Genomic DNA, 26,225 nt, shown 5'->3' with positions numbered 1-26,225 from the left:
GATGAGTGTTAATTATCTTGTTTTCCTCTTTCACAATACACTTGAGATGGTTCGTATTGCCCATGTTCAATTTTACCAAACAGGAACACAACAACAGAAGCAAGATACAAAATAAAATACAATTGAGCTTGCTTATGAAAAAAATTAAATGCAATACTTTGTGAAGGATTGCACTCAATAGAAATTGATAAACATTGAAGATGATGGCAGGGCTTAAACAATCAATTGCAATGTATTTTCTATTCTAGAATGGAATGGAATTACATCTATTTCTAACCCTCTTAAAAATAGGTCACAACAAAGCCATGGTTTTGTGAAACCATATAGCAAACCTACGTACATCAAAACATGTCATATGATATCACACTTTGTCTGCCTGTGCAGATTTTAAAGTGAAATATGCATAGAACAAAACATTTCATTTGATTCAACAAATAACCCCCCCCCCCCCCAGTAAAACAAATAAATAAATAATAATAATGGACCGCTGGCATAGCGGTCCAGGCACCTAGGTTATAATGTCACCTAAAAGCGTGTCGCAGGTTCAATTCCCGATCCCGGCGGCCTTTGCTGCGTGTCTCTCCCCATTTCCTGTCAGCCTACTGTCCTATCTATAATAAAGGCATAAAAGCCCCAAAATACATCTGAAAATAACTAATAATAATAATAACTAGAAAAAGTGCTCCTCGGAGCACAAGTCTCCGCCAGAAGACTTGTGTTGGGAATGTTGGGAATGTTCTAATTCTTATGTTCTAATTAGAACATGTTACTGTGTCATAGTAACATGACACAAGTGTCCTATCCGTGTCCTATCCGTCTGTTTTATCCAAACCTTAGTTGGATAAAACTGGTATCCCCACCTGGAGTTACTGTATAACTGTCCTATCCGTCCTGTCTGTATAAGTGTCCTATCCATCCTGTCTGTATAAGTGTCCTATCCGTCCTGTCTGTATAAGTGTCCTATCCGTCCTGTCTATGTAAGTGTCCTATCCGTCCTGTCTGTGTAAGTGTCCTATCTGTCCTGTCTGTGTAAGTGTCCTATCCAATTGTTACAGTATCCGCCATTTCTCAGCCATTTCGTGATTCCTGTTTTAGTGACACATGTATTTATAGCCCGTTATATGTCACTAGCCAATCAGATCACACTATTTCACCGTATTGTCAAGTGTCACGTGAGGCTCGACCAATGTTTGCTTGGCTGACGGAAAGTGAAAACAAACTCTCCTGGCGGAGACAATAATACTGCATGTACACTATGTACTGTATGTTGATGTGAAACAATTTCACACATAAACATCTTGATACCTTAAGCATTAGAAAGGTCACTCAAACACACAATCCGACACGGTTTCTTTGTAGCTTCCTAAAAATGAATTGCAATACAAGCTTTGCATCCTTAAGTCACAAGCCCTTATGAAATTTAGTTTCAGCGCCAACAAAAAGCAACCTGCAATGCTGGTAGCAAGCCAGCTCCCTGTCTTCCTTCTCCTCGTTGGAAGTGGGAAGAAAAGAGCCTGAAGGGTTTGGCTAGCGGACTACCGTCCAGGCCCTCTGTGTCTGTGTCTCATTACTGAGACGGTTGTCATCCATTCTCAGTCCTCTACCTGGCTCAGGTCAACTGAGGCCCTACAGTGTATGCAGACAACGCTGCAATGTGGGCTAGAGAGAGAGAGTGAGGGAAAGAGAAGAGGGGAATAGAGAGAAGGGAACGGAGGAGACGAGAGCAGGGGGAAGATGAGAAAATAGAGGAAAACGGAGGAGAGTAAAGGAGAAAAGATATCACGACATGATATCTATCTACTGTATCTATACTGTCTGAAAAAGAGAGTGGAGCAGAGAAAGAGAAGAACAGAGGGAGAGATGAGGGAGGAAAGGAAAAATTGACTTGGCAGCAGTGGTGGGAAGTAACTAACTTAAGCATAATTTTGAGGTACTTTTACTTGACTTGAGTATTTCAGCTTATCAGGGAAGTTAATTTGCAGACTTTTACTTAAGTAAAACAAATCTGAGTACCTCTTCTACCACTGCATGACAGCAAGAGAACAGAAAAAACGGGTTCAGCCCGCGTCCTCTCCATTTCCTCCTCAAACCTTCAAACCCAAAATGAAAAGACAAGAAAAATCATTTAAAAAAAATCTTCCAGTTGCTCGGTAACCAAGGCAACAGTGCTTCACGTTTCCTCCTGGACATTAAAAGCAGATCTCATGGGGAGGAGAGATAGATAGAGAGAGAGATAGTGAACGAGGGGCTAACAGTCTCACCGTAAAACAAACAAACAGACATGCAAACTGCCATGTATAACAATGCCTATATGTTTGCATTGGTGACAACGACGGCAAATATGTTTGCACTGTTGGGGCTGTGCAACACTATGAGGTTGCTTCAACATGCCCCCGTTTACAGCATGCCCTTCAAAACGCATTAAGTAAAACTTGCACGGTGAGTAACATAATGCAACATTCCAGTTGGGCGCAGCATCACGTGAAATTATGCCATGATGCTGTATGATGTCAAATGGGTTCATATTGAACACACGTCTAGACAGTGTTTCTGTATCATTTTATTTTTATCACCGACAGGAGAACTCAGAACTTGGAATCATGCACTCTAATGCCAGTATGTAGGGCATACAGAATTGGTTCTAGTTATCCACTTGGACTCTAGCGTCCCTATTCTGGAGTGAAGATTTTGAAAAAATGGCCAATCTACAAGCTCACACGCTCCACGCGTTGTGAGCTTGTAGATCTGCTATTTTCGGCAAATAGATTTAGGGCCCTATAATTGCCACTGCTTTACCTGCACCCGCTGTCCATGAATTACTGCCCACTACCCGTGAAATACGGATAAGGGAGCTGGCACTGTCCCTTGCTATACATGCTATTCATTATACCGACTCCGTTATTTGCGCTTGGAGGTGTGCCCGTGGGCGTGTTGTTGCACAATCCCCAAAATTGCTATTTTGCCCACACTCGCTTTGGAAAGCGCATAGCGGAATCTAAAACCACCCGATATGCCAAATTGGTTTGGTAGAGTGCGCCTGCAATGGACATGTCGGGAGTCGGCCAGGGGGCACAACATTCAAAGGCTCCCTCTCTCCTAATTCTCAATAAATCTCTGTGATCAATTTTAAATTAAAAACATACATACAGTAGATGCTCAACTAGAAACCAACTTTGACTTACTTCATGGGTTTAACTTCCACTTTTACTGTACTTCACCAGGCGTTGCATCCTTTCATGGCCAAATGTGGTTCTGTTTATTGATGTCATGTCATGCACATAGCGGCATGAGCTGTGATTGGTCTACTTTTGAGGGGACATACATACATACATACATACAGACAGACAAACCCTGGCTATAATAGAACCTTGCCAAGCTTTGTATAACACCTTGGGGTGATAAAGTGACAGTAATGTCAGGAAGTGCACCGCAAATGAGTGATTTTTATTTTTTATTTGGAACAAAGCGGAGGGGGACAGGAAAGAGGGCAGGGTGGGGAGACATGCCACACTGGCCATAAGATGGATTTAGTACAACAATGACATTGCTATGGAAGGTCTGTGAGAAAATGTAGGCCATATGGACACGCCTTTCACAGCATAGACCTTGCTTAAAGTATACGTATTCGAAGCCACCATTTGGATAGACACACTGCCATAAGTCTTGTCTAAATCAATAGTGACATGCTTCAAAGTCAGATGTAAATTGTGTTTGTTCAGCATTAAACAAAGTGTCATAAGAACCTTCAATATGCCTGCAATGTTCGGGTAATGTTGCTCATGTTTTTGCACTGAGTTCCAGAAGCTGGAGCAAACAAACAAAAATAAAGCCATTTATAAAGGAAGGCAAATATCCCTTTAGTAAATAGGAGAGTGGAAGTTTTCACATTCTACCTCCACAAAACAATTCTCTCTGAGTGTTTTTCTTTTTGTCTCTATGCCCAGTAAAAAGATGGGCCGCTGAAAGTGTGGATATTTGCCCTGAGAGATATTTCCCTTTCGAAAGCCTTTGTACAAAGTGAAAGACACAATTCCAAGCAAATGGTCCGCAAGTTGTTTTGGGGGTCAGAAGTTGCGAGGATAGCAAAAGCAAGCTCTATTTTACTGTGAGCTGTTGTATTGTCACTGAAGGGCATATAAAACCCAATGGCCATGGTTTTTAATGTGCCATAAACTCACAGTTGGTTAGGTATACGCTAGCTTAGCTATATGAGTGTCAGTAGTTTTATTGCTTATTCCCCTCATTGCCGTTTTAAGCAGGTAGTCGGCAGTCAGTAACCTCTGGTTTGCAGCTTACCTCCATTGTCCTTCAGGGTGAAGTTTGGGTTGAATGCATCATCAGCAGGAAGAGAGAAGGAGAACTTTCCATTAGCAAAGTTGTCCAGGTCTACTGGCCGGAGGGTCTGAATAACCTGGAGAGGCAGAGAGAAGAGATCATAAAAATGAGATAGAAGGAAAGGAAGGAGAATTTAAAAAAAGGGAGAAACAATTACAGAGGAAGAAGATGGGTGAGAAATAGAGAGAAATAATGAGGTATAAATAAGCCCAGGAACTAAATTAGAACTTGGGAAGGAATGAAATTGCAATGGGTGAAAATAGGGCAAGGAAAAGAGTGGGGTAGAAATAGAAATAATAATAATAATAATAATAATAATAATAATAAGGGTAATAATAATAATAATAATACTAAGGGTAATAATAATAATAACAATAAGTGTAATAATAATAATAATAATAAGTGAGTTTTATAGTACATTAAAAATATAAAGAAAAAAACAAGGCATGAAGAAAAGGCATAAAAGGAGATTATGCACAAATAAAAGAGAGGCAATTAAAATATAAAATAAATAAACAAAGAATGGAAGAGGGGAGAAGAAAGAAGGAAAGAAAGGGGAAAAGAAAAAAGGGCAGAAGTAAAAACAAGGGAGTCAGAAACAGAGAGAGTAAAGCGGATGCCATGTAAACCATTCTGCCTATGATGAAATTGTGAAAGCATTAGCAATATATTATGTCTCCTTTAATTCCTGCCGTGTGTGCAGTAAGTCTAGGCAGCCTGAAAACAATACGTCAGCAAGAGCCAGCAAGCTGGGTAATGTATTCACGTCAAAATGTGCACATTAATTTTAGGTTGCAGGTACTCAAGCTAAATAAAATTCCACCGCTGGATCTAATGCTATTTATGTAGAAGGTCACCTCTCTAATTTTGTAGACATCATTTTGAGAAATTGCGTTTTATTGACATTTACCAATAGCCTACACAGGATGTGATACCATTTACGTTGAGCTACAGTATGGTTAACAGTGAAGTTGAAGTTAATTATGCCGTCTTTCCGACCACTCAAATGAATGCACTTCACAATGTACTTCACTTTCACCCATTCACACGCACTATAACAGTGGAATATTGTCACACATCATATGTTATAGGAACAAAAATCTGCCTTGGAATTTTAATGACAGCGGTCCCCATTACTTTCCAAATTGACATTAAAATATTAACATAGTTAGAGCATACAGCCAAAGCGTGTCAACCATATGATCAGTCAGTCTATGAAAGAAACACAAACTAAAGGGCCCAGAGCCCAGGAGGTCCTGGGATGTTCCCTTCTATCTTGCTTTAAAATGTTTTTTTCAACATCCCAGGAACGTTCCTTTAGTAATACAAACTAAAAGAGTGGTTCTCAAACTTGAGTGTCTGCCCCAAACACAAAATATCCTCTTGGACACTAGGATTAGGGACGTCAACACTTATTCAGTTAGCCAGGTAACCATTTATAAAAATAATTTAAAAAAAACTATACAAATATGATTATCGGCTTATTGGTTAATTTGCATAATAACAAATAAGCATTTTCGCACTGGAAAGAAAGTGAGAGTGTAGCTCGGTTTGGGAGCATTTCACAAAGAAGGATGATGAAAACTGTGTCCCTCTCAGAGGCACCGGCCATCATCCGAGGGATGCTTGGTTGAGGGGAAGATGGGAAGCTGGATGGGGAGCTGGGGCAAAGGGCTTAACGCTTCCTGGCCAGAGGGTTAGGCTTCAGGTGTGTGAGTGGGAGAGCCAAGCTAGATCAGTGATCTCCACCAGTGGAGAAAATAAGTTTGACAGTGGCAGTAAATCTTCTTTCCCTGAAATGTCAAGGCAGGGAGGCTCTCTTCTTCTTAGATTTTCCCTTCACCACAGAAACCCCTTTTGAATCCACACTGGTGGATTCACAAGGATCCATGGCAGCCCTTTAATCCGCGGGGGAAGCCCAGCAACTGCTAGCAGGCTCCATCACGGCTAGCTGGGAGCTGAGGAGAGTTTGAGTTTGATCCAAGAACTTCAGCACTAATGGACTTTAGCTTAGATTTAATTCTCAGTATAGTTCCAATGCCAAAGACATTCTTATAAAACTCAGTCACTTTAATGGAAGTAACAATAACTGAATAGTCGGCTAGCCTACAGTAGCCACCAGAACAAACCTAGCTAGACTAGCAATGGCAGCTATGGAGAAGGATTCCAGATCATTTTTTGTATGTGTGTGTGTATATATATATATATATATATATATATATATATACTGTATATATATATATATATATATATATAGAGAGAGAGAGAGAGAGAGAGAGAGAGAGAGAGAAATGTTTCTCATAGAGCTAATGACCTAGCACCTGTGAACCATCGACTAAAACAGACCAGTCTAGAACTGTCCGCTTATTAGTTCAGTGCAAGGCCCACCATCAGCAGTTATGGATAGGGGCCCCTCACCCACTCGCACCACCCTTCACTCTAATACCAACACACCCAATTTCAAGTGGTGGAAAAAGTATTAAAATGTTTTACTGAAGTAAAAGTATCAATACTGCAATGTACAAATACTCTGCTGTATAAAAATCCTTTGAAAATAGTCAATCTACAAGCTCACAATGCGTCGCATCGCGACACATTGTGAGCTTGTAGATCGGCTATTTTCAAATGGCTTAAATGTATACAGAGCAGTTAATGTATGTTTTGTAATAATGATCAAAATCTATAAAGTACCTAAAGTTGTGAAATAACTGTAGTGGAGTAAAAGTGCAATATTAGCCTCTGAGATGTAGTGGAGTAGAAGTAAAAGTATTGAAAATTGGAAATACTCCAATAAAGTAAAATTACCTCAAAATTGTACTTAAAGTAATGCTAAGTAACTTTTTCAATAAAACTAAAGTTAAATTGTATATCTTTTGTGAGTGGCAAATGTTTCACAACACCCACTCCATGAATTTCATTTATATATTTTCTATTGAATGTGGTCAGGGTTGACTGTCCCGCAAAAATGACGTCATCTGGCCGGAAAATGGAAGCGGAAATGCACCGGTTTCCTGTTTGGCCAGGAACTACTGCACCGGTTTCCTGTTTGGCCAGGAACTACGGCGCTAATAACAAAAAGGAAACTCACGCTGATTTTAACAGATTGTATGATTTGAAGAACGAAAAAAAAAAACAGAAAAAGAAAACACAGCTCACGGTAACTAAAGCTCCACTGGCTAAGAGAAACGATCCACAGATCGTATAAAACAATCAAAAGAACGCTTTTTGAAACACTTCCGTCTTCCGGTGAAAACGAATGGAATTCTGGGTAACGCAGTAATAAACAAACGGCCTGCAGTGACGGTAATGACCAGCAGAGGCTGCTAAAAATCGTTTTTTTGAAATCTGCACTGTACAACTTTAAGTACAGTACTTGAGTAAATGTACTTAGTTACTTTACACCACTGCAAATAAGCTATTGGCCATTAGCCTTGTAGTGACACATACTGTATGGAGTCTTTATACCATTTCCAATTCCAGTGTTATAGACACATCCAGGTCATGCTCTGTTTTGCATACATTGGGCCTCAATCACAAAGCTCGTCTTACATTTGACTACATTTAGTGTATTTTCCATCATTAATGGATCCAGTTCCAAGTTTTATCAGTGAGATTAAAGAAGTTTCATCTTAAGTGTCTGTGTTTATGTATCTCAAATTCTGCTACTTTTCTCTGCCTCTCTTTTTATGATGTTATTTTCATCCTCAATAGTGCCTGAAGTCCTTCCCATAATATTAAAAGACTAATATCACCATTGTCATTACGTTACAGCTGGTTTCATCAGTGCTTTCATTAGCTCCATTGCTGATATAAAAGAAATGGGTGAGTGCTTTTTATTTTTATCAAACACCAACAATGACACTTGTAGTTGCTCAATTTCTCACTCAGAACTGATATATTATTTTCTCTTCCAACTCTTTGGGCACAATAATTGTGTGTAACTGTGTGCTCACTTGCACTGTTTGGCTTTTAAGGCTTTTACAGCTGGCTGCTATCAACATTATCATCTAATCTTTGTGAATATTAAGTAATGCAAAGAGTTCTTGAATCAAAATTCACTCACTAAGCCATTTGTTTTTACATGGGAGGATCTTGCATAAAGTATCAGAGTATCATGTAAAAACAACTATTTGTGGCTCGCAGCTCTCCTTAGCCCTTTATACACTGCCTATCTAAGGCTGGAATGTTGGCCCATCCTGCCGTCTATTCTGTACAGTGTGGTGTGGCTCTGTGCGTGTGGTGTGCCCAAAATCTCTTCTGCCCAGTTCTCCTCAGTGGCTGGAGCATTTGATCTGCATTTGCACACAGCCATTGACCATTACCATGTGCATGAAACAGCGAAGCCCGTTTTTCACTTTCCCCAAATGTTAACTGTTTATTAGCATTTTTGTGTTCTCCCGGGTTGCAAATCATGTGCGTGAAACAAGTGCCGGTGTTGCCACATCCGTGAAACAAGCGGACCATCCATGAAACAAGTGGACCATGACGCACTTTGGGTGCTCATATCCCCGACGGGTATGGTCTAGTAATGTAATAATGCGCAAGATTCCCAAATCAACATGCTGACTCTCTGTGTAGAGCACACAGCCGGCATGACAGTACACAGTTGTGAAGTCTATGGTCCTCGCACCTTTCTGCCTTGAACATCTCCCTGCTTGTAATTCCTAATCGCTTGCATGACTATATGAGCGTGTCCAATTTCTCTATTTGAGAAAATGTGTGAGAGATGTGAGTCACTTGCAGTGGCAACAGCAAAAAACATACAGTATGCTATATATATATAGACTCTATAATAAAGAGTACCGAAGTCCTGATGTCCAACTCCCACCCACGCGAAAGAGAAACAGAAAGGAGAAATGACATGTGAAATTGTTATGGAGTGAGTTTTGTAACTTTAGGATGAACTTGACAATAACTGTGTGCGATATACAACTTTTGCATTCTCGTCTTCTTTGAAAAACAGTCTTTATATCTCAGTGAAGGAAAATGCTTCACTACTGGAGCTTCTGTGCTGTGGTCTGCTACGGCGTCAGTCCATTTTGTGTCAGTATCTTCTGAAATAAATGCATAGGTTATAGTGCTGACAGCTGCTGTCAGACGCTGATGCTGTTGTTACACGTCGTGCCTCTGCTCTCAGAAAGCTGACACAAATAAGCACACACGTGGAGGCTTGTGACTCTGAGTATAACGGCAAAGGCGATCCTTGTGTAAAAGAGGCTCCCCCTCTCTTTCTCAACTTCAATGTTTACAAATGTGAAAGAGTAGGTGGAATGATTTTCCATGCAAGCTTGAGAATTGCAGATAATCATAAGAAAAAGGAAAATGTACATCAGTCTCTTGTGCAAGTAAGCGTCATCACTGAGCAATGGTTCTCTTTCAAATATTCACTCGATGTCTCACTAAGGGAGAGCGCCCAGGGTTACGGTCTTAACCTATTGATATCAAGTACACATATTAAATGTCGCCTCTGTCTGTGTGGGGTTCTGTGAGTGGTTCCTTTTCCCTTCTGTGTCACTTGGTCTGGAAGGGGAGTTCTTCTTGTTCTGGACTGTTGTCTGCCCACATTGGAGTGTGTTCCATCTCCACTTGGGAATCTGGAAACTGCGTATCTGTCTCTCAACCCAACAACGGAGTAGGGCTCCGTCTGTGGTAAGGGCGTTGTTCTGTGATATTGTCAGCCGAAGGTATCAGGATGTCCAGTTGGCCTGTGTCATCATCATCATTATCATCATCAGGGGTCATCGATGTGTCCGTACACAGACAAATGTGTCTGTGGCAAGACTTGGCCTTGTACGTGGCAGATTTTAGATTATTTTTTTGTATACATATAACATTATAATGTTGTCATTTTGATCATAAGAACCAATTACTGATCGTCAGTCTCCAGGTTTTCTTCAGAATATGTATGACACTGATTTACTATGACACTTTGGCACATTAGGAGTCCACTAGGACAGTGGTTCTCTAACTTTTTATTTTTTCAAGGACCCCCATAACTCTGAGAGTGCACAAATGGAACCAAATGGACCCTACGGGTCCATTTGGTTCCATTTGTTACACACCCGTAAAAAGGTCATTTAAGGCTGTAGCTCTTAAGGGCCCTATTTTCGCCAGTGCCTTACCCATTATCTTTAAACTTCTTTGCCATTTTTGGGGCGGTGTAACCGCCCCCTATAAGTGAGTTTTGGACACTGACCAATCCTGCACCGTGATTGGCCAATAGTCTACAACGCAGTCTACACCCCTAACCCTTCCACAATCAATGCAAATCTATACTTTTGCAAAGTCAGCCAATCACATTACAGCTAGTGTCATCACCACTAGCTGTAATGTGATTGGCTGACTTTGCAAATTCAGGACTGTGATTGGCTAGCGAAACACATGACACATGTGCAGCCCTATGAATAGCAGTATGGACTTAAAAAACGTGATTTTTTAATATTTTTAAAAACATTTTCAAATAGTTCAAACAGCCAATCTACAAGCTCACATTGTGTCGATGTATATCGGCTAGTTGAACTATTTGAAAATGTTTTTAGTTTAGGGATAATAGGTAAGGCACCGTCAAAAATAGTGCCCAATTTATGTGTTTCTGGTAATATTATTGTCTGCTCATTTGTATGTCCATGGCAAAAAAAAGTAATTTTGACAAAAATGTCCACCACAAGCCAGCATGGCGATGACCCCTGATCATCATCATCAGAGTGGAGTTTCTCCTCCTCTGCTCTGTCTTCCTCAAAGGTATTCAGGTTGCCCTGGAACATCGCTGTTCACTGTTTATAGTGGATTGTTCATCATCTGGGTTTATTCTCAGTGTTCACCCTGAACTAAAAACCCTCCTTCTTAACAGAGGGGTTGTATCTCCAGGCATGGCAGTGTGCCGTGCCTGAAGATTGTCACAGTGGAAAATGAGGTTTGATATGTTTGTATGACTGTATGACAGTCAGCACATAATGTCTCTGAATTGTTCTTCAGGAGCTCTTTTTTTTATACTTTGATCAAGTTTGATGGCTTCTACTGTATGTGGAGGTGACCAATGAGAGTCCAAGGAAGGATTAGATGCATTTTGTCGGGCAGTGGCGTGCACAGACATTTTGAGGGGCAGGTGCTCAAGTAAATTATACTTTTTTTTGTTGACTTGGTCTGCTCTTTTTTCCCTCTACACCTAAACCTCTTTGCCAAAAATAGCCGATCTACAAGCCCACAACGCCTCGCGCTGCAAGGCGTTGTGGGCAGGTGCTCTAGCACCACCTAGAGTCTATCTGTGCACGTCCCTGTTGTAGGGCAGAAACCTTGTATCTCCATATTTCAACGTTTTACGTTTTTTTCATAAATGAATGCCCTATACTTCTCCATTTATACTGGTGAAATCAATTACACAGGTGAAGTCAATCACAGCTGCCCAGCTGTGACTGACCAGCTGACATCTGGTCAGTCACAGCTGGGCAGCTGTGATTGACCAGCTGGGTGCGAGTGGTCTCCCGTTGCCTATGGAGAGTTTGGAGACAACTCACTGCGCTGAGCGCGAGCGGGCAGTCGCTGATGCGATAAATCAGGAAACGCAGCAGAGATAGCCGACTGAGATAGCCAACATATACTGTATATGCCCTTAGCTCACATATGTTCATGGGCGGAGTAGTCATTATTCCTGCAGTGCAGTGTTGTGCCCTGAGGGGTGGTAATACTGGTGTGTGTTGCTCTGTTAATTTGCAATGCCCTAAGGGGTTTGTGAGGGGTGGTTTGCCCGTATACAGGTTTTTGGCCCATGTGGGTGGCATTAGAGGGGTGCAGGTTATGAATCAGCCTGGGTTTAACATTGCACGGTACAAGACTGTCTGCCTTATGGTTTGTATTCACAGTAGAAATATTCTGTGGGCGGACTCTCTACATTCTCATACCTAAGACGAGGTTTATTACAATTACAAAGTCAGTATAATCCTCTTAAGGTCGTTGTAAAAAAAGTTCAGGTTTATTCTATTAGAATGTACTTTTCTTTTTAAACAGATGTTTCAGGAGCTCATGTAAGCTCTCTCTCTCTCACTCTCTCTCTCTCTCTCTCTCTCTCTCTCGCTCTCTCATTGTCTGTCTTCACTTCCCTGCTGTTTGTGGATTGCTACAACTATTTACAACCAAGAAAGGCAAGCAGGCTAAGAAACCAAACTAAGTGACATGTTCTGTCTGTCTGTCTGTCTGTCTATCGATCCCCTCCACTCATGCTGCACGTCCGAAGTTCAAGTGGTTGATTTGAGTGCAGCTCTGCCTGGCATCTCATCCTTAACACTCCTGTCATCATTCACAACCAGTCCATCAAAAACAAACAACATTCAAGTACTTCAAGGAGTTGTGGACTGTATAGGCTCTGTCCTGGAGCCACCATGTGGCGCAGATGATTTACTTTTTTTTAAGGAGAATGAGATCCTTTGGAGCTAACAGGGAAATCCTACGTTCTTCTGATCCACTATACATACAGTAGTGTTCTGCAGCATGGAAGTCGTTTCTGATTCAGTGGACTCTCTGTCCAACTAAAGACTAGGAAATGATGGGCCATTCTGTGGATGCATCCTTCTTCAACTGTTGCACCCTCAACCTGGCAGACAAAATGCTCTCCATGAAGAGTACCATCTAAATCGCTTCACGGTGCCCAGATACAGGAAGAACAAATTATCTTTGCAAACACAGTCACGCACGCACGCCTTCCTTGAAACCCTGCGGACAGACACCCCTTATCCCACCTCTCACCCATCCATGCTCCCCACACACTGCTGACTTCCACACACCATATGTTTGCTTTTGTTAATAGTTTTTGTTTAGTAACTGTTTTGTTTGCCACTTTAATGATAAGTGACAAGAAGGGAATTACTCTTCTTATCACTTACCTGAGCCAGTAAATACTGTGCTTGTTTTACATTCAAATGCACTGGGAAATTCCTGGTATATAGATTTGCTAATAATAATTACTATGCCAAGACTTCAATAACGTAATGGCATATTGGCCAATCTGAGATATAAAATTAGACAGATAATCATTAATACCATATTGCACATATTGGAAATGGATGTTTTCCAATAACTGTAGAGGAGAATGATAAATTGAAAGCCTGCAGAAAACTAGCCGCAGTATGGAAATACCCAACCTGTCCAATTAGGTCTTATTAGTCCATGTTCCATTTCAATTGTATCAGCAGGTCTAGGATATTTACAATATTTTTACACACGACTACCTACCCACTTAAAATTGCAATCAATAACTATCTGCTATTACTTAAACTCAACCATGTGGAATATGTTGTTGCCTAATGCCTACACTATTTAATGCTGTGGAACATTCAATGGACAAATTAATTTACGGGTTAGGCATCTAGATGAGGCTCTTATAGAGCAGCTGAAGGACCTCAAGGGTTCAGTGTCTTCCCCAATGAGCACATTTACACACGCACCAGTACCCCCTAAATGTTGAGTATTCCTCTTATGCTGGTACTAACTTGTTTTCAATAACCTGGGTAAGCGTTTGTCCCAGCACTATAATACTAGGATGAAATACCTGGAATGTGGGAAAGATGAATTGTCAGAAAGATCAAGAAAATGGATAACAACCACCAACATCTCTGGCTTTACATCACCAACTAGAGGAAGAGTACAAATAGATAAACGTCTGTATATTTATGGACACACAGAAACAGGGATAACGGAAAAAAGGCTATAAAGGTACATGACTAATAGCTGGGGTATAAGGTAGTTTTCCAGATAGAGGATGCATGAAATGACAGCCAATGAAACCTGGACACACGGTTGAAGCAGGAATTTGACCTTGGATGGTCAACAAGCAAAACAATGCCATAAATGATGCAACTTTAACATCTCTTTCTTCATCCTCTACAGTGCCATCCAGCATTGATGCACAGCAGCAAAAGTAAAGAAAAACACAACAGAGGCTAACATGGGAGTGTGGCTTCCCTCAATCTTAAGCTATAGCCTGTTACTACAGTAGTATGCAGCTCATGAACAAAGCCACAGAAATCACAAAGCACTGATCAGTTCTCAAACTAATCATTAACTTCAGTGCCATTTTGTGGTGTTGTATACTGTACCCTACTGTATATAACAATTTCCTGCTGCGGTGAGTTACACTGGGTACTGTCAAGTTTCTGTCTCATGATGTCATGCACATAGTTGCATGAGCAGTGATTGGTCTACTTTTGTTGGGACATACTGTAACAAACATACATACTGTACAGACACACCTAGTCTATATATACATGGGAACATCGTGGCTCCCATGACCTCAGACTTCCTGTGGCCAACCAGTGATCTGTGACGTATCTAAGACGCAGGTTTCACCCTATCTGAGCCCCATTGACTTCCATTATAAAATATTAGCTGAATATTTTAAAAAATCACACCCTGTGTGAAGGAAGCGGTGCCTTTGGGGCGGGGCTTAACTCATTTCAGTTCGTCCCTATTGGTGGTCTGAGTCCACTTACCAAATTTGTACTTGGTAGCATGCTGCAAACTGGAATGATGGCTGTTTAAAGCCCAGCCAATGGGCAGACAGAGGGGGCGGGGCTTAAGTAATTACAGTTCGTCCCTATTGCGGGCTTTAGTCCATGTACAAAATTTGTACTCCATAGCATGCTGCGAACTTGAGTTATGGCTGTTTGAAGGCCAGCCAATGGGAAGACAGAGGGGGCGGGGCTTCAGCAATTCATGCTGGTCCCTATTGGTGGTCTAAGTCCACATACCAAATGTGGAGTTGGTGGCATGTTGCAAACTGGAGTTATAGCTGTTTAAAATCCTGTGCTCATCCCGTGCTCATACGGGCGCTGGGGGTCCCTGGACCCCTCTTTGATAACTTCATCAATTCATGCTTGTGCCTATTGGTGGTCTAAGTCCACATACCAAATGTGGACTTGGTGGCATGCTGCAAACTGGAGTTATAGCTGTTTAAAATCCCGTGCTCATCCCATGCTTAAACGGGCGGACGGACATAACATACGCTGGGGGTCCCTGGACCCCTCTTTGATAAGCACTGGCACGTGTGGCCAATGAGAGGAGAGATGGCAGAGGCAAGCTCCAAGTCTGTGTGTGTGTGTGTGTGTGTGTGCGCGTGTGTTTGTATGTGTTGCTTCTTTGCCGTGCTCATCCCGTGCTGAAACCGCCGGACGGACGGACGGACATACAAAAGTCAAAAGTCACGTATAGAGCGGTTGGCACCGCTAAAAATAGGCAATTTATTTGGCCAACTGGCAGAGCGCACAAGAAATGTGGTACTGACTGGGTCCAGCCGTTTGTGAGATTAGCTCTGGACGGACGGACGGACGGACGGACAGACAGACAGACAGAACATACGTTTTTCAGAAAACTGTTAGGACTTAGAAGACATTTGTAGAATCGGCATCTTAATGGATTAATGTAGAAAGGCGTGCCCGACTGCCCATAATACAAAAAAGAAAAGAAGAAAGGACATTGTGAACACTCCCTAACAGAATATAGTGTGCCTCAGATATTTCAGTCAAAAACAAAGGTTTGGATATAGCACTTGCTGTGCTTAATACAACAAACAAGGCATGAATATGAGATGTACTGTATGTCCCTCGACCTAAACATTCAGCTGTGCTATTCTTAATTTCTCTCAATCAATTGGGAAAAATACATTTCATTTCTTGAAATGTTGCAGAATATTGTGTACACATGAGGCCAGAGAGAAATTCACAGGTTTCATGGGCTTAATCTGGTGCAATGCTGGGGGGAAAAAAAAGAAAAAAAGGAAGAGTGTTAGCCCCCCTTGACATCTTCTGTGTTTGCATGCATTGTCTGTCGCCTCCAGCCAAGCTAGCTGATTACACAGTTGCACACACATGCATACATACACACTGCAGCTTATGAGCTGCATTCAAGGATAAAAGTATAGCAAGAGAGGAAGAGAGAGAGAGAGAGAGAGAGAGAGAGAGAGAGAGAGAGAGAGAGAGAGAGACAGAGAGAGAGAGAGAGAGAGAGAGAGAGAGAGAGAGACAGAGAGAGAAAGAGAGAGAGAGACAGAGAGAGAAAGAGAGAGAGAGATGTGCACAGCGGGAGACAGATTATAACAGATTATAATGAGATAGTGTGATGTGTGAGCTTGTTTGTGTGGTTCCATATGCATGCCTGAGTGTGTGTGTGTGTGTGTGTGTGTGTGTGTGTGTGTGTGTGTGTGTGTGTGTGTGTGTGTGTGTGTGCGTGCGTGCGTGCGTGCGTGCGTGCGTGCGTGCGTGCGTGCGTGCGTGCGTGCGTGCGTGCGTGCGTGCGTGCGTGCGTGCGTGCGTGCGTGCGTGCGTGCGTGCGTGCGTGCGTGCGTGCGTGCGTGCGTGCGTGCGTGCGTGCGTGCGTGCGTGCGTGCGTGCGTGCGTGTTTATGAGCCAGGAAAGAGCTATTGCTGTGATACGGATCTGAGCGTTCGTGCTTTGCTTCACAGCGGGGCCAAATCTGAATGAGGGATGATAAACACTTTTTATGAGCGAAGAGGATGGTCAGGTATAGTAGAGGAGGGGAAAGAAGAGGAAGGAGAGGAGAGAAGGGGGTTGGGGGGTTTGGGTGATGAGCAGCCCGATGTTGAGGTTTAATATGATCGTCTCTGCTGCTGTTATCTCGGGACTGGCTGTGGAGGCATAGCCACGCACCGCTGCTTGAATAATTTATGGGTTCAAGAGGCTGCAAAGTCTGCAGCTTGCCTGATAAATCCACCACTGATGGTGTCAGACACACAACAAAAGGGGAACGGATGGGTTTGCGCATGTGTGTGCACGCAAAATGTAAGTGAGGGCAGGAGAAAGACAGTGAGAGGGGATGGAAATGGGAGGATGAGAATGTGTTTGTGTTGTTGGTGCACGTGTTTGAGGGTTCGTCACTTGTGTTGTTACTGTAGTGTTATGAGCGACGAGCATGTGGGCCGGTGTTCACCACTGGCGTTCCTTGAGATTTTATATATATATACAGTATATATATACAGAAATGTATCACACTCATTTCCCAATATGGAGGCAAATTCTATACCCCAAAAAATATTTTAACCATTTTCAATCTGTCGTCCCTATTTTAGACATGTCATCATAGGCGACATTTTTAAATGTAATGTATTATCATTATTATTATTTAAAAAGTGAAAATATCTCAAAATGTGTTGCATCACGATACGTTGTGAGCGTCTGTGAGCTTGTACATTGTCTGTTTTCACTATGAATACAGGTGTGCCTTGAATATTTGACTTGCCTAATGCCATTGGTGTACCTGCCTTGGAGACAAAAAGTGTGGAAAACACTGGTGTAGAAGACAGCGGGGATAAAAGGGTCATTCCATGCATGAGCAGTGCATATGTCCAGATGGAAAGATAGAAAGTTTGTAAGGCTACTTCATTTCAGACAGAAGAGGATGGAGGGAGATACTGTGTCGGACCAAGAGTGTAAAGCACTGGGAAGGGTTTGCGAGATAAAGCAAGAGGGATACCGAAGGTGCATGACTGGATGGACAGAACTGATTTGCGGAGGTAGCACAAGGTATACAAGATAAAATGGACATGCTAGTGAGGCTAGAAAGGACACTAGACTGGTTATTATGGTAACTTTCCTAAGCATGCATACAGTAAGTATAGATAAATCAGCTCCATGTTAAAGGACTTTGACTGTTTTCAACCCAGACCTGGAGCTCTCTGCTAGAGCTGTTGCCCCCGTGACTCCAGATAAGCGGTTGAAGATGGATGGATGGACCATTAAAATGTTGATTCCCATCATTTATAGTAGTAGCTAGATAGCGCAACCTCACCAATAGCTTTAGTATAATTGCATTTAAATGCCAGAGGCACTTGAGGGCAGGGATCTTTGAAGGCATTTTAAACACAAACATTTTGGTGAGGAATTCGAGTGCATTTATCTCTCTGAATATGTGGAGTACAAAGATAATATTAGAAAGCTCAGCATTTTGTATTTATGCCAGTACACATCCCTTCAGACAGCAGGACATAAATGTTTCTACAGCGGTTGTCAAACTCCTGTTCAAGAGCTCAGGTTTTATGTTACTTTAGAGGGAAAATTTCTTCAGAACTTGCATTTCAGACACCTACCTGTCCATTTTTGGTGCTCTGACACACGATAATGTCATCACCGCCCCCGGCGATGGAAGGAACATTGTCGTTGACATCTAACACCTGGATTGTCACAGGAACATGGCTCACTAGACGAGGGTTATCTAAAAAGGAAAGGCAAGAAAGCATTTGTTGGTGTTTGCTGCATCTCTCCATTTCTGAAGAACAGCCAGTTTAATTATTTTCTCCCCCTGTTTATAAGGAACACCCAGTGGAAATAGTAAACCATGCTCAATTACATTTCATGGACAATGTTTGTTCTAGGCCGCACCAAGGGCCCCCTAAAAGTCATAAATGGCTTGCTAGAACTTGGTGCATGGGTCCAAATGTTCCTCTCCCAATTTACTTATAATTAAAACATAAAACATATACACTAGTGTAATTGTCTCCATGCCATCGTCATTTTGGCCTGCTGTGTGGAGCTGTCCACTGCCCAGTTCCCTTAAAGTACTTAGCTATACCAAGCGGGTGGGCTAATAATGTTTTCTTTTACAATTAAGTTTTGTTTTCACAAGTTACACAAGTTCTGGAGAGTTGTTTTTACAGTATGTGGGAGTTGATGTCTACATTATGTGGGAGTATACAAACTACTCCTGTATGTTTGGAATCATGTTGCTCCCAATGTGCGTCCCGATGTGGACAAAGGTGCAAGGGCACAGTTTTCAATTACTATTGCTTTTGTCAGAAATCTGGAAACTAACATACAAATACACATATTGTAGCGGGGGTACACACTAGTAAAGAAAGTTTGAGAACCACTGGTCTAGAAGGTGGAAAGTAGCTAGGCATAGTACCCATCTATTGTTAACTGTCTCTATCTCTATGGTACCTTGAGTAAGACAAGCTAAAATGCAACAAAAGCACGGAGTGGTTAAGCTCTGTCGGCCTATAATACACATCAATCAATATTACATTACAGATCAGTAACCAGGTATTTTGTATTGAACATTAAGGACTGAGACTGACTAATGAAATGGGAAGGTATTGAAGTTTCCAGGGAGTGAATTACCTAAATCCTTAGCCGTAGTTCCATAGGTGCAGGAATTACAAGTAAGGACCTGATTCTTAGCCAATGGAAGCAGGGTGAGTGATAGTTTATATCTTTGATTATTGTCTCCGCCAGGCCGAAAGGCATGGCGAGAGAGTATGTTTACCCCTTGTCCGTCCGTCCGTCCGTCCGTGTGTCCGTGTGTCCGTCATTCGATCTGTCTGTGTACAGCTAATCTCCGGCACCGTTGGCTTGCTCGCAGCCAAACTGTGCACACACATTCCCTGGATACCGCAGCAGAACCTCTGCCCCAAATTTTTCACAGGGGCCTGTTATAGCGCCACCAGGAGGCCGATTTGTGCAAAACACATTTTTTGACAGTACTCCTACAGATTTTCTCCCAAAATCCCGCAAATCGGTACACAGTATCTCTATTGTCATTAAACGAAACGGGTCTTTCAGATTTCTAATATTCCATCCTGATTGGCTAAAAATGTCTTCCAAAGTTTGCAGGAGTGCTCCGTTTTGAACAAAATGCCTCAAATCATGAACACAGCATGCAATTTCCGTGAAATTTTGCACGCACATTCCCATTAGGCCGAGGAAGAACTACCATTTGAACATTTTCAAATCAGCCTCATGGTGGCGCTATAACAGGCCGATTCGTGTTTTTACCTATAATTGCACCGATCTGTGTAAAACTTTGTATGCACACTCCCTATAGGTCAAGGAAAAACCTTTGCCCTGCATTTTTCATATCTGCCTTTTATAGCGCCACCAGGAGGCCGACTTATGTAAAACAAAATTTGTTATACTACTCCTTCCAATTTTATCCAAATTTCACGCAAATCGGTACACATGATCTCTATAGTCATGTGATCACGATGGATGTGTTTGCTTTTTTATATTCCATACTGATTGGCTAAGATTGACATCTAAAGTTTGCATTATTGGCTTGTTTTGAACAAAATTCCGCAAATCATGAACGCACCGTCCAATTGCGCTCAAACTTTGCATGCACATTCACACTATGTTGAGGAACAAATGCCACCCTTTTAACATTGGCCTATTATAGCGCCACCAACAGGTCTAATTTAGCGAAACACATGTTTTTAACAAAATGCCTCAAATCATGAATGCAGTCAGTCTGATTGTCGTGCAAGGCCTAAGAAGAAATGGCACCCTTTTCACGTTGGCCTATTATAGCGCCACCAGGAGGCCACAATAGCCTACCTGACCTGGCGGAGACCTGTGCTCCGAGGAGCACTTTTTCTAGTTTATTTATGACTTTGTTGCCAACGTAGCTCAGTGCTTAGAAAGATGACGCAACAACCAAAAGGTTACAGCTCCCTATCCCCCAACAGTGGATCCCCCCAACAGTCTGGCGAAATCTACCTGAGCAAGACATAAAACCTCCTTGCTCATTTATGGCTAGTTGTTCTGGATCAGACCATCAGCTAGTAATGCCTAAAATCAAAAGTGAATGTATTCTAATTATCCATTAAGACCCATTGTAATAATTGTAATAATAATCAAACCATATACAGTCGTTTTTGTGTCCACCTTCAACAGTGAAATATCTCAGTGTGAATTGTGTTCAGCCAAGCAAAATGACAGAAACAAAGTCATATTCAACTCTTTACTTACTCCCTATGCAGCTCAGTGGATAGTGGTTAGAGTGTCCGCCCTGAGACTGGCAGGTCGTGGTTCAATCTCAAGTCAAGTCATACCAAATACTAGCACCCGATACCTCTTTGCTTGGCACTCAACATCAAGGGTTAGATTGGGGGTAAGTCCCTACCACTAGTGTCATGTCCAGGGGGTGTACTTGTACATCAAGCTGCCTCACACTTCAGAAACAAGAGATACTGTAAGACCCTGACCTATGGGCCTGACAATGGCAGAATCTCTCTACCTGTCACTGTCAAACTCATTTTCTCTCTCAGTGTGTTCGTTAGTCTCATGCCTCTGTTGTTTGGATGATGTGTCTCATTAAAAGTTCCTTGTAACTGTAATTAAGCAAACACAGTACAGTTTTTGTCTGTTTTCGAACTCAGTGGGAATCCTGCGACAACACGAGGGCTGTATGCAGTAGAAGTTTGCAAGTTGTCACAACTCTCATGAGAGCCAGATCGTTTGTGAGGATGTAGGCCTACTGTATTTACGCAAATCTTCGGCTCCCATGCTGTGTAAACCTTGTGACTATGTCCATCTTGGTGGAATTAGTTTTCCCCCAGAATTAAAGTTTACATGGTCAGTTATGCCACCGTATTTTCTTCGACAGTATTGAGAGTTTAGACAGTAAAGTCTTTAGTGTATACATTTGAAATTAACATGTTTTTTGTAGTTCAGTCATAACAAAAAGCCTTTAACATTCCCAAAGCATTGTTCATCCTTCATTCCAGCCTCTTGCCATTCATTCCAGCCACTTAGCCTCAAGTCAATCTACACAGCAGGGCTTCTGTTCAAACGAAACTCTTAAAATGCCACAGAAGGATACACATAATTGCGTTACAGAGGCAAACCCATTTGGTCTCCTTCTAAGTAGAAGAGCTTTGCTGTGGGTGCAGCTAAACATTCTGATTATACTCTGCATGTCCTGTGGGGCTAATAGCAGATATGGCAGATCACAGCGATGAAGGCACTTATGAAGCATGTACTGCTAACCCCCTTCCCTCTCCGTTCTCTCTCCGTTCTCGCTTCACACCAATTAAGGTCAGATCCCCTCTGAGCTGCACCATCCATTTATGTGTCTATGTCTTGTGTGTACACAGTATAGCCCGATGTGTGCCTAACAGAATGTGTACTGTACAGTAAGTGTGTGTTTAACTGTGTTTTTTGCACATGTGCGTGCACACCTCGATTTTTGTGTGTGTGTGTGTGTGTGTGTAAATGTGGGTACTTTGTGTGCGTGCCGGAAAGTGTGTCTCTGGGGGATTGGTGGCACTGCCAGCTAGAATCCAGGCAGCCAAAGAGTATGTCAAAAGTCACTAAATTTAATTCAGCCAAATTCCATTCGGTTCAGCTTGACTCAATTCAACTCAGTTTGGCCTACTTTACCTGTGAGGAGATGTGCGTGGTTTAGGGATGTACTCCCTCAAACAGGGAGCGAGGCGATTGGATAATTGGATGACCTGATGTGAGCGATATATTCCTGCTACGGTAGAAAAGGTTTGGGGAGCGGAGGTGTGAGGAAAGTAGTAGCAGTAGAATATGAGAATCTCTCCTTCGGAAGTTTCGTCATGAACTCTAGATATTGCAAAAATGTCAAAGTACAATAGTGGCGCATAAAAGTCGAAAAATAAGGAACAGTCTGACAACTAGCCTCTGTGTGTGTGCGTGCGTGTGTGCGTGCGTGCGTGTGTGCGTGCGTGCGTGCGTGCGTGTCTGTGTGTTGCAGTTCCTCATTTATTAAGGATCTGGGGTATTGTGGACACTGACACTTGTGAAGTGTGTGTTAATACCCAAGAATTGAATTCAAGCATTGACACCACCGACATAATGAATCCAAGCAATCCTTCATATGAGTAGGATATACCAATTCCAACTAGCCCCGGAACTCACATGCAAGCATATGTTATCCTTCCTGTGGCAGCCCAATATATCTGGCTGCCACAGAGGGTATTCTCTGTCACATTCAAATTTGAAAAGATTTGGGTTTACAACACACTATATTTAGAATGTCAAAGCAAGAACAGCGTCAGGGCAATATAACTAACTAACCCTGTCCCTTTTATGCCCATATATCCCTGATGTCATCATCATATGCCCATATATGGGCATGCCCCCTTTTGTGCCGGGAGCTGACTGGAGCTGATTTGTTTGCGCTTGATGCCATGACGACACATTGAGGTTAGACAGCACACTCCATATTTGGGCCTAGCTGCATTGGGAACTCCTTATATGGTTATGGCCGAGTCATAGTGACATGAGCGTGACATTAGCGGTCCACCCGCCCGCCAGCTGGCCGGTCCTCCCTTAAGCCAATTTTAATATAGGATAAAATATAGTATAGTATAGTAAGTATGCAACACTAACCAGTGTGTGTGATAAAGTAGTGATATTACTGCATGACAATCAGTCAACTCAATACATTCATTGTCCCTATATACATGTCATCACATGCAGTATTTCGGCTGTACCAAAGTCAGTCAGATGTTGCTGAATCTAAAATGTGTTTGTTTAGTTTTTGGCCTATTTCAGAGTTTCATCAGATTTCATCAGTTGTGGGTGAAAATAAATAAATATAATAATTTTAACATGACTTTGACTGTAGGGTGATGCAATACGTATAGTCAGTTTTTTAAATTTGTATTTAGTTGTAAAAACATGTTTAGTTTAGTTATGTTAATTTGTAAATACCACACAAATCATGTTGGTTAAAAATATACGAGGATGAAACATCCCGGGCATATTTCCATTGGAGTCCTATTACAAACAAAGGTGACAATCTACGTGTGTGGCAGTCATAGCTATAATAATTTAAACCAATTTACAAAAAACACACACAATTTGACATCGTATACCATAACATTTTTTTTTAAAAGCTCTGCTTTTTTTCACACATACCTTGTCCAACAGCCAAGTTTGTATTTATTTAAACTTTCTCAAATCATTAGTGAATATTATTGCTGTATCCAAGCTGTTCCATTGAGAAGCACTATGTATGTAAAAGATCATTTTCCAAGAAGACTTTTGAATTTCTAAAGAAACACATTAGCTAGTTAGGACTGTGTCATGTGTCATCTTTACTTGCATTATGAATGCAATGACCTCATTCTTCCCAATCGACCTCAATGTCCTCTCTCTCACCCTCTCTCCCATTATCATCTTTCTGCCCTGTCTTTCTTGCCCCTTCACCCCCCCCCCCCTCTCCCTCTCTCTCTCTCTCGCTCTCTCTCTCTCTCTCCTAACTTGTCTTCATCTCTCTCCCATGCAATATTCTTTCAGCCCTTCGTCCCGTTATGATCTCTTCCCCCTCATTTCACAGTACCCCCCCCCCCCCCCCCCCTCAAGTCCGTCTCTCTTTTTCTCATCTTGCACTTTCGATCACCCAGCTATTTCATCGATCTCTCCTGGTAGCCTTTTTTGGGATGGAATGGATTGTGTTGTTGTGTATATTGATAGCCGCTGGGCAGTGACATCACAAGATGTGTAATGATCTGATCAGGCCTCAGGTGGAAAGGCAGGGGGTTATCCCTAATGTGTGCTTTATGTTTTGTACCTGCTTTTATCCAAAAAGCATGCCCACACCGCCTTTGATTGGTCAGGGTCAGGGTAAAGGTTAGACTGACATTCTTAGTATGGTTAAGTTTAAGCATTAACTTTTTTTCTTTGGATACCTATCACATCCCACGGGGGACCTTCACCCAGGTGAGTGCTGCCCACAGAGGAGCGCAGAGGGGGGAGCATGTGGTTTAAGTGTCTGGCTCAGAACACTTCGACACATTGCTGAGAGCTGTAATCGTACCTGGGACCTCCAGGACCTCCCGAGTCCTAGGCTTACTAACCATTCACCTAACATAGCTTTATGAGTTTAAGCACATGTTTAATTAACTCGAGGTTTGGGCCGTCACATCTACGTTGCACCGCCGATCCGACCGATATGTCTGAGTCATAATGTCGGGGGCCATCTGTCTGTCCATTTTGTGCCCACATATGGAGATCTCTGTATCTCTCTGTATCCGTCTGTCTACCTGTGTCCCTTTTATGGCCATATATGGAGATCACTGTATCCCAGTCCTTGTCCATTTTATGCTCATATGTGGAGATCCCTGATGTTATCAGTATATGCCCATATATTGGCATGCCCATATATCAACCCTATCGCCAGAGGAAACATTGTCATTGATCGTTTCTCCAAAAACGTTCAATGACAACGTTTCTGGACCACAAAAACACATTTTCGTTGCATTTCAACGCTGTGGTTTATGGTTAGGTTTAGGGCTCAGGTTTAGAGTTAGGGTTAGGGTTTAGGGTTAGGGTTAGGGTTAAGGTTAGGGTTTAGGGTTAGGGTCAAGGTTAGGTTTAGGTTTTTTTTTTTTTTTGGAAGAAATACACGTTTATTTTGAATAATGTGTTTTAGACAGATATTTGCCATTTCCAGATCAAATGGATTACAAACCATCGAGGGAGGACAAGAATTTACCATTTGGAAAACACTCGCAAACTTCAATGGAAATTCTGTCAGTCGCTAGGATACAAGACATGGGCAGCAAAACACAGTTTTGTGAGCGCTACTGACTGCAATTCTGGACAACCGCATATCCGAACGACTTGACCGCATGCCCCACACTCCATCGAGTCCTCGCTGATGCGCGCATCGAGTGTGAAGTCGGTCGGCCTCATATATGCGCATGACCATATATGGGCATTGCGATCTGTGGTTCTGGACAACCGGATCTCCATATATGCCTAAATAGGGGCATATCGGGTGTTTATGGTTATGTCTGAGTCATATAGTGACATGGTCGTCACTCCCATTAGCCAATTTTTGTTTAGGATTTTGGAAAACAGCGGGTGAAAAGAATATAAGACATTAATCCCTGCCACAGATGTTGTATGCTGCTCAGAAGCTGCCTTTTTCTCTTTGTATTGCAGGATTCACTGAAGCAGTGAGGGGTGTATGGCTTTCTCTCAGCTCAGTGGAATGGATGCAAGCAAGCAAAATGAAGATCGTTAGCCGAGTTTATGAACTGTTTGTTATTGGTCCCTTGGGTATACAACCTTTATGCACCTTGTAATGATGTACTGTAATGGAACCACAGAGTGGCAGTTCTGATGCTGTGGAAT

General features: G+C 42.2%; 1 protein-coding gene across 1 annotated transcript in view; it reads right to left on the bottom strand.

The window, feature by feature from the left end:
- Positions 1–26,225, bottom strand: part of LOC311045029 (cadherin-18-like) — a gene marked incomplete at both ends in the record, with an annotated part of 146,941 nt that overhangs the window by 16,400 nt on the left and 104,316 nt on the right. Inside the window, 2 exons of the mRNA XM_084056840.1 lie at positions 4,297–4,411; positions 18,425–18,549. Coding sequence (XP_083912966.1) covers positions 4,297–4,411; positions 18,425–18,549 — 240 coding nt within the window. The remainder of the gene's footprint in view (positions 1–4,296; positions 4,412–18,424; positions 18,550–26,225) is intronic.

Source organism: Gymnoscopelus microlampas, assembly GCF_963454915.1.
Source record: "Gymnoscopelus microlampas genome assembly, chromosome: 5".
NCBI classification, from domain to species: domain Eukaryota; kingdom Metazoa; phylum Chordata; class Actinopteri; order Myctophiformes; family Myctophidae; genus Gymnoscopelus; species Gymnoscopelus microlampas.
The sequence above is the reverse complement of the archived record's forward strand: the minus strand, read 5'-3'. Positions and strand labels throughout refer to the sequence as shown.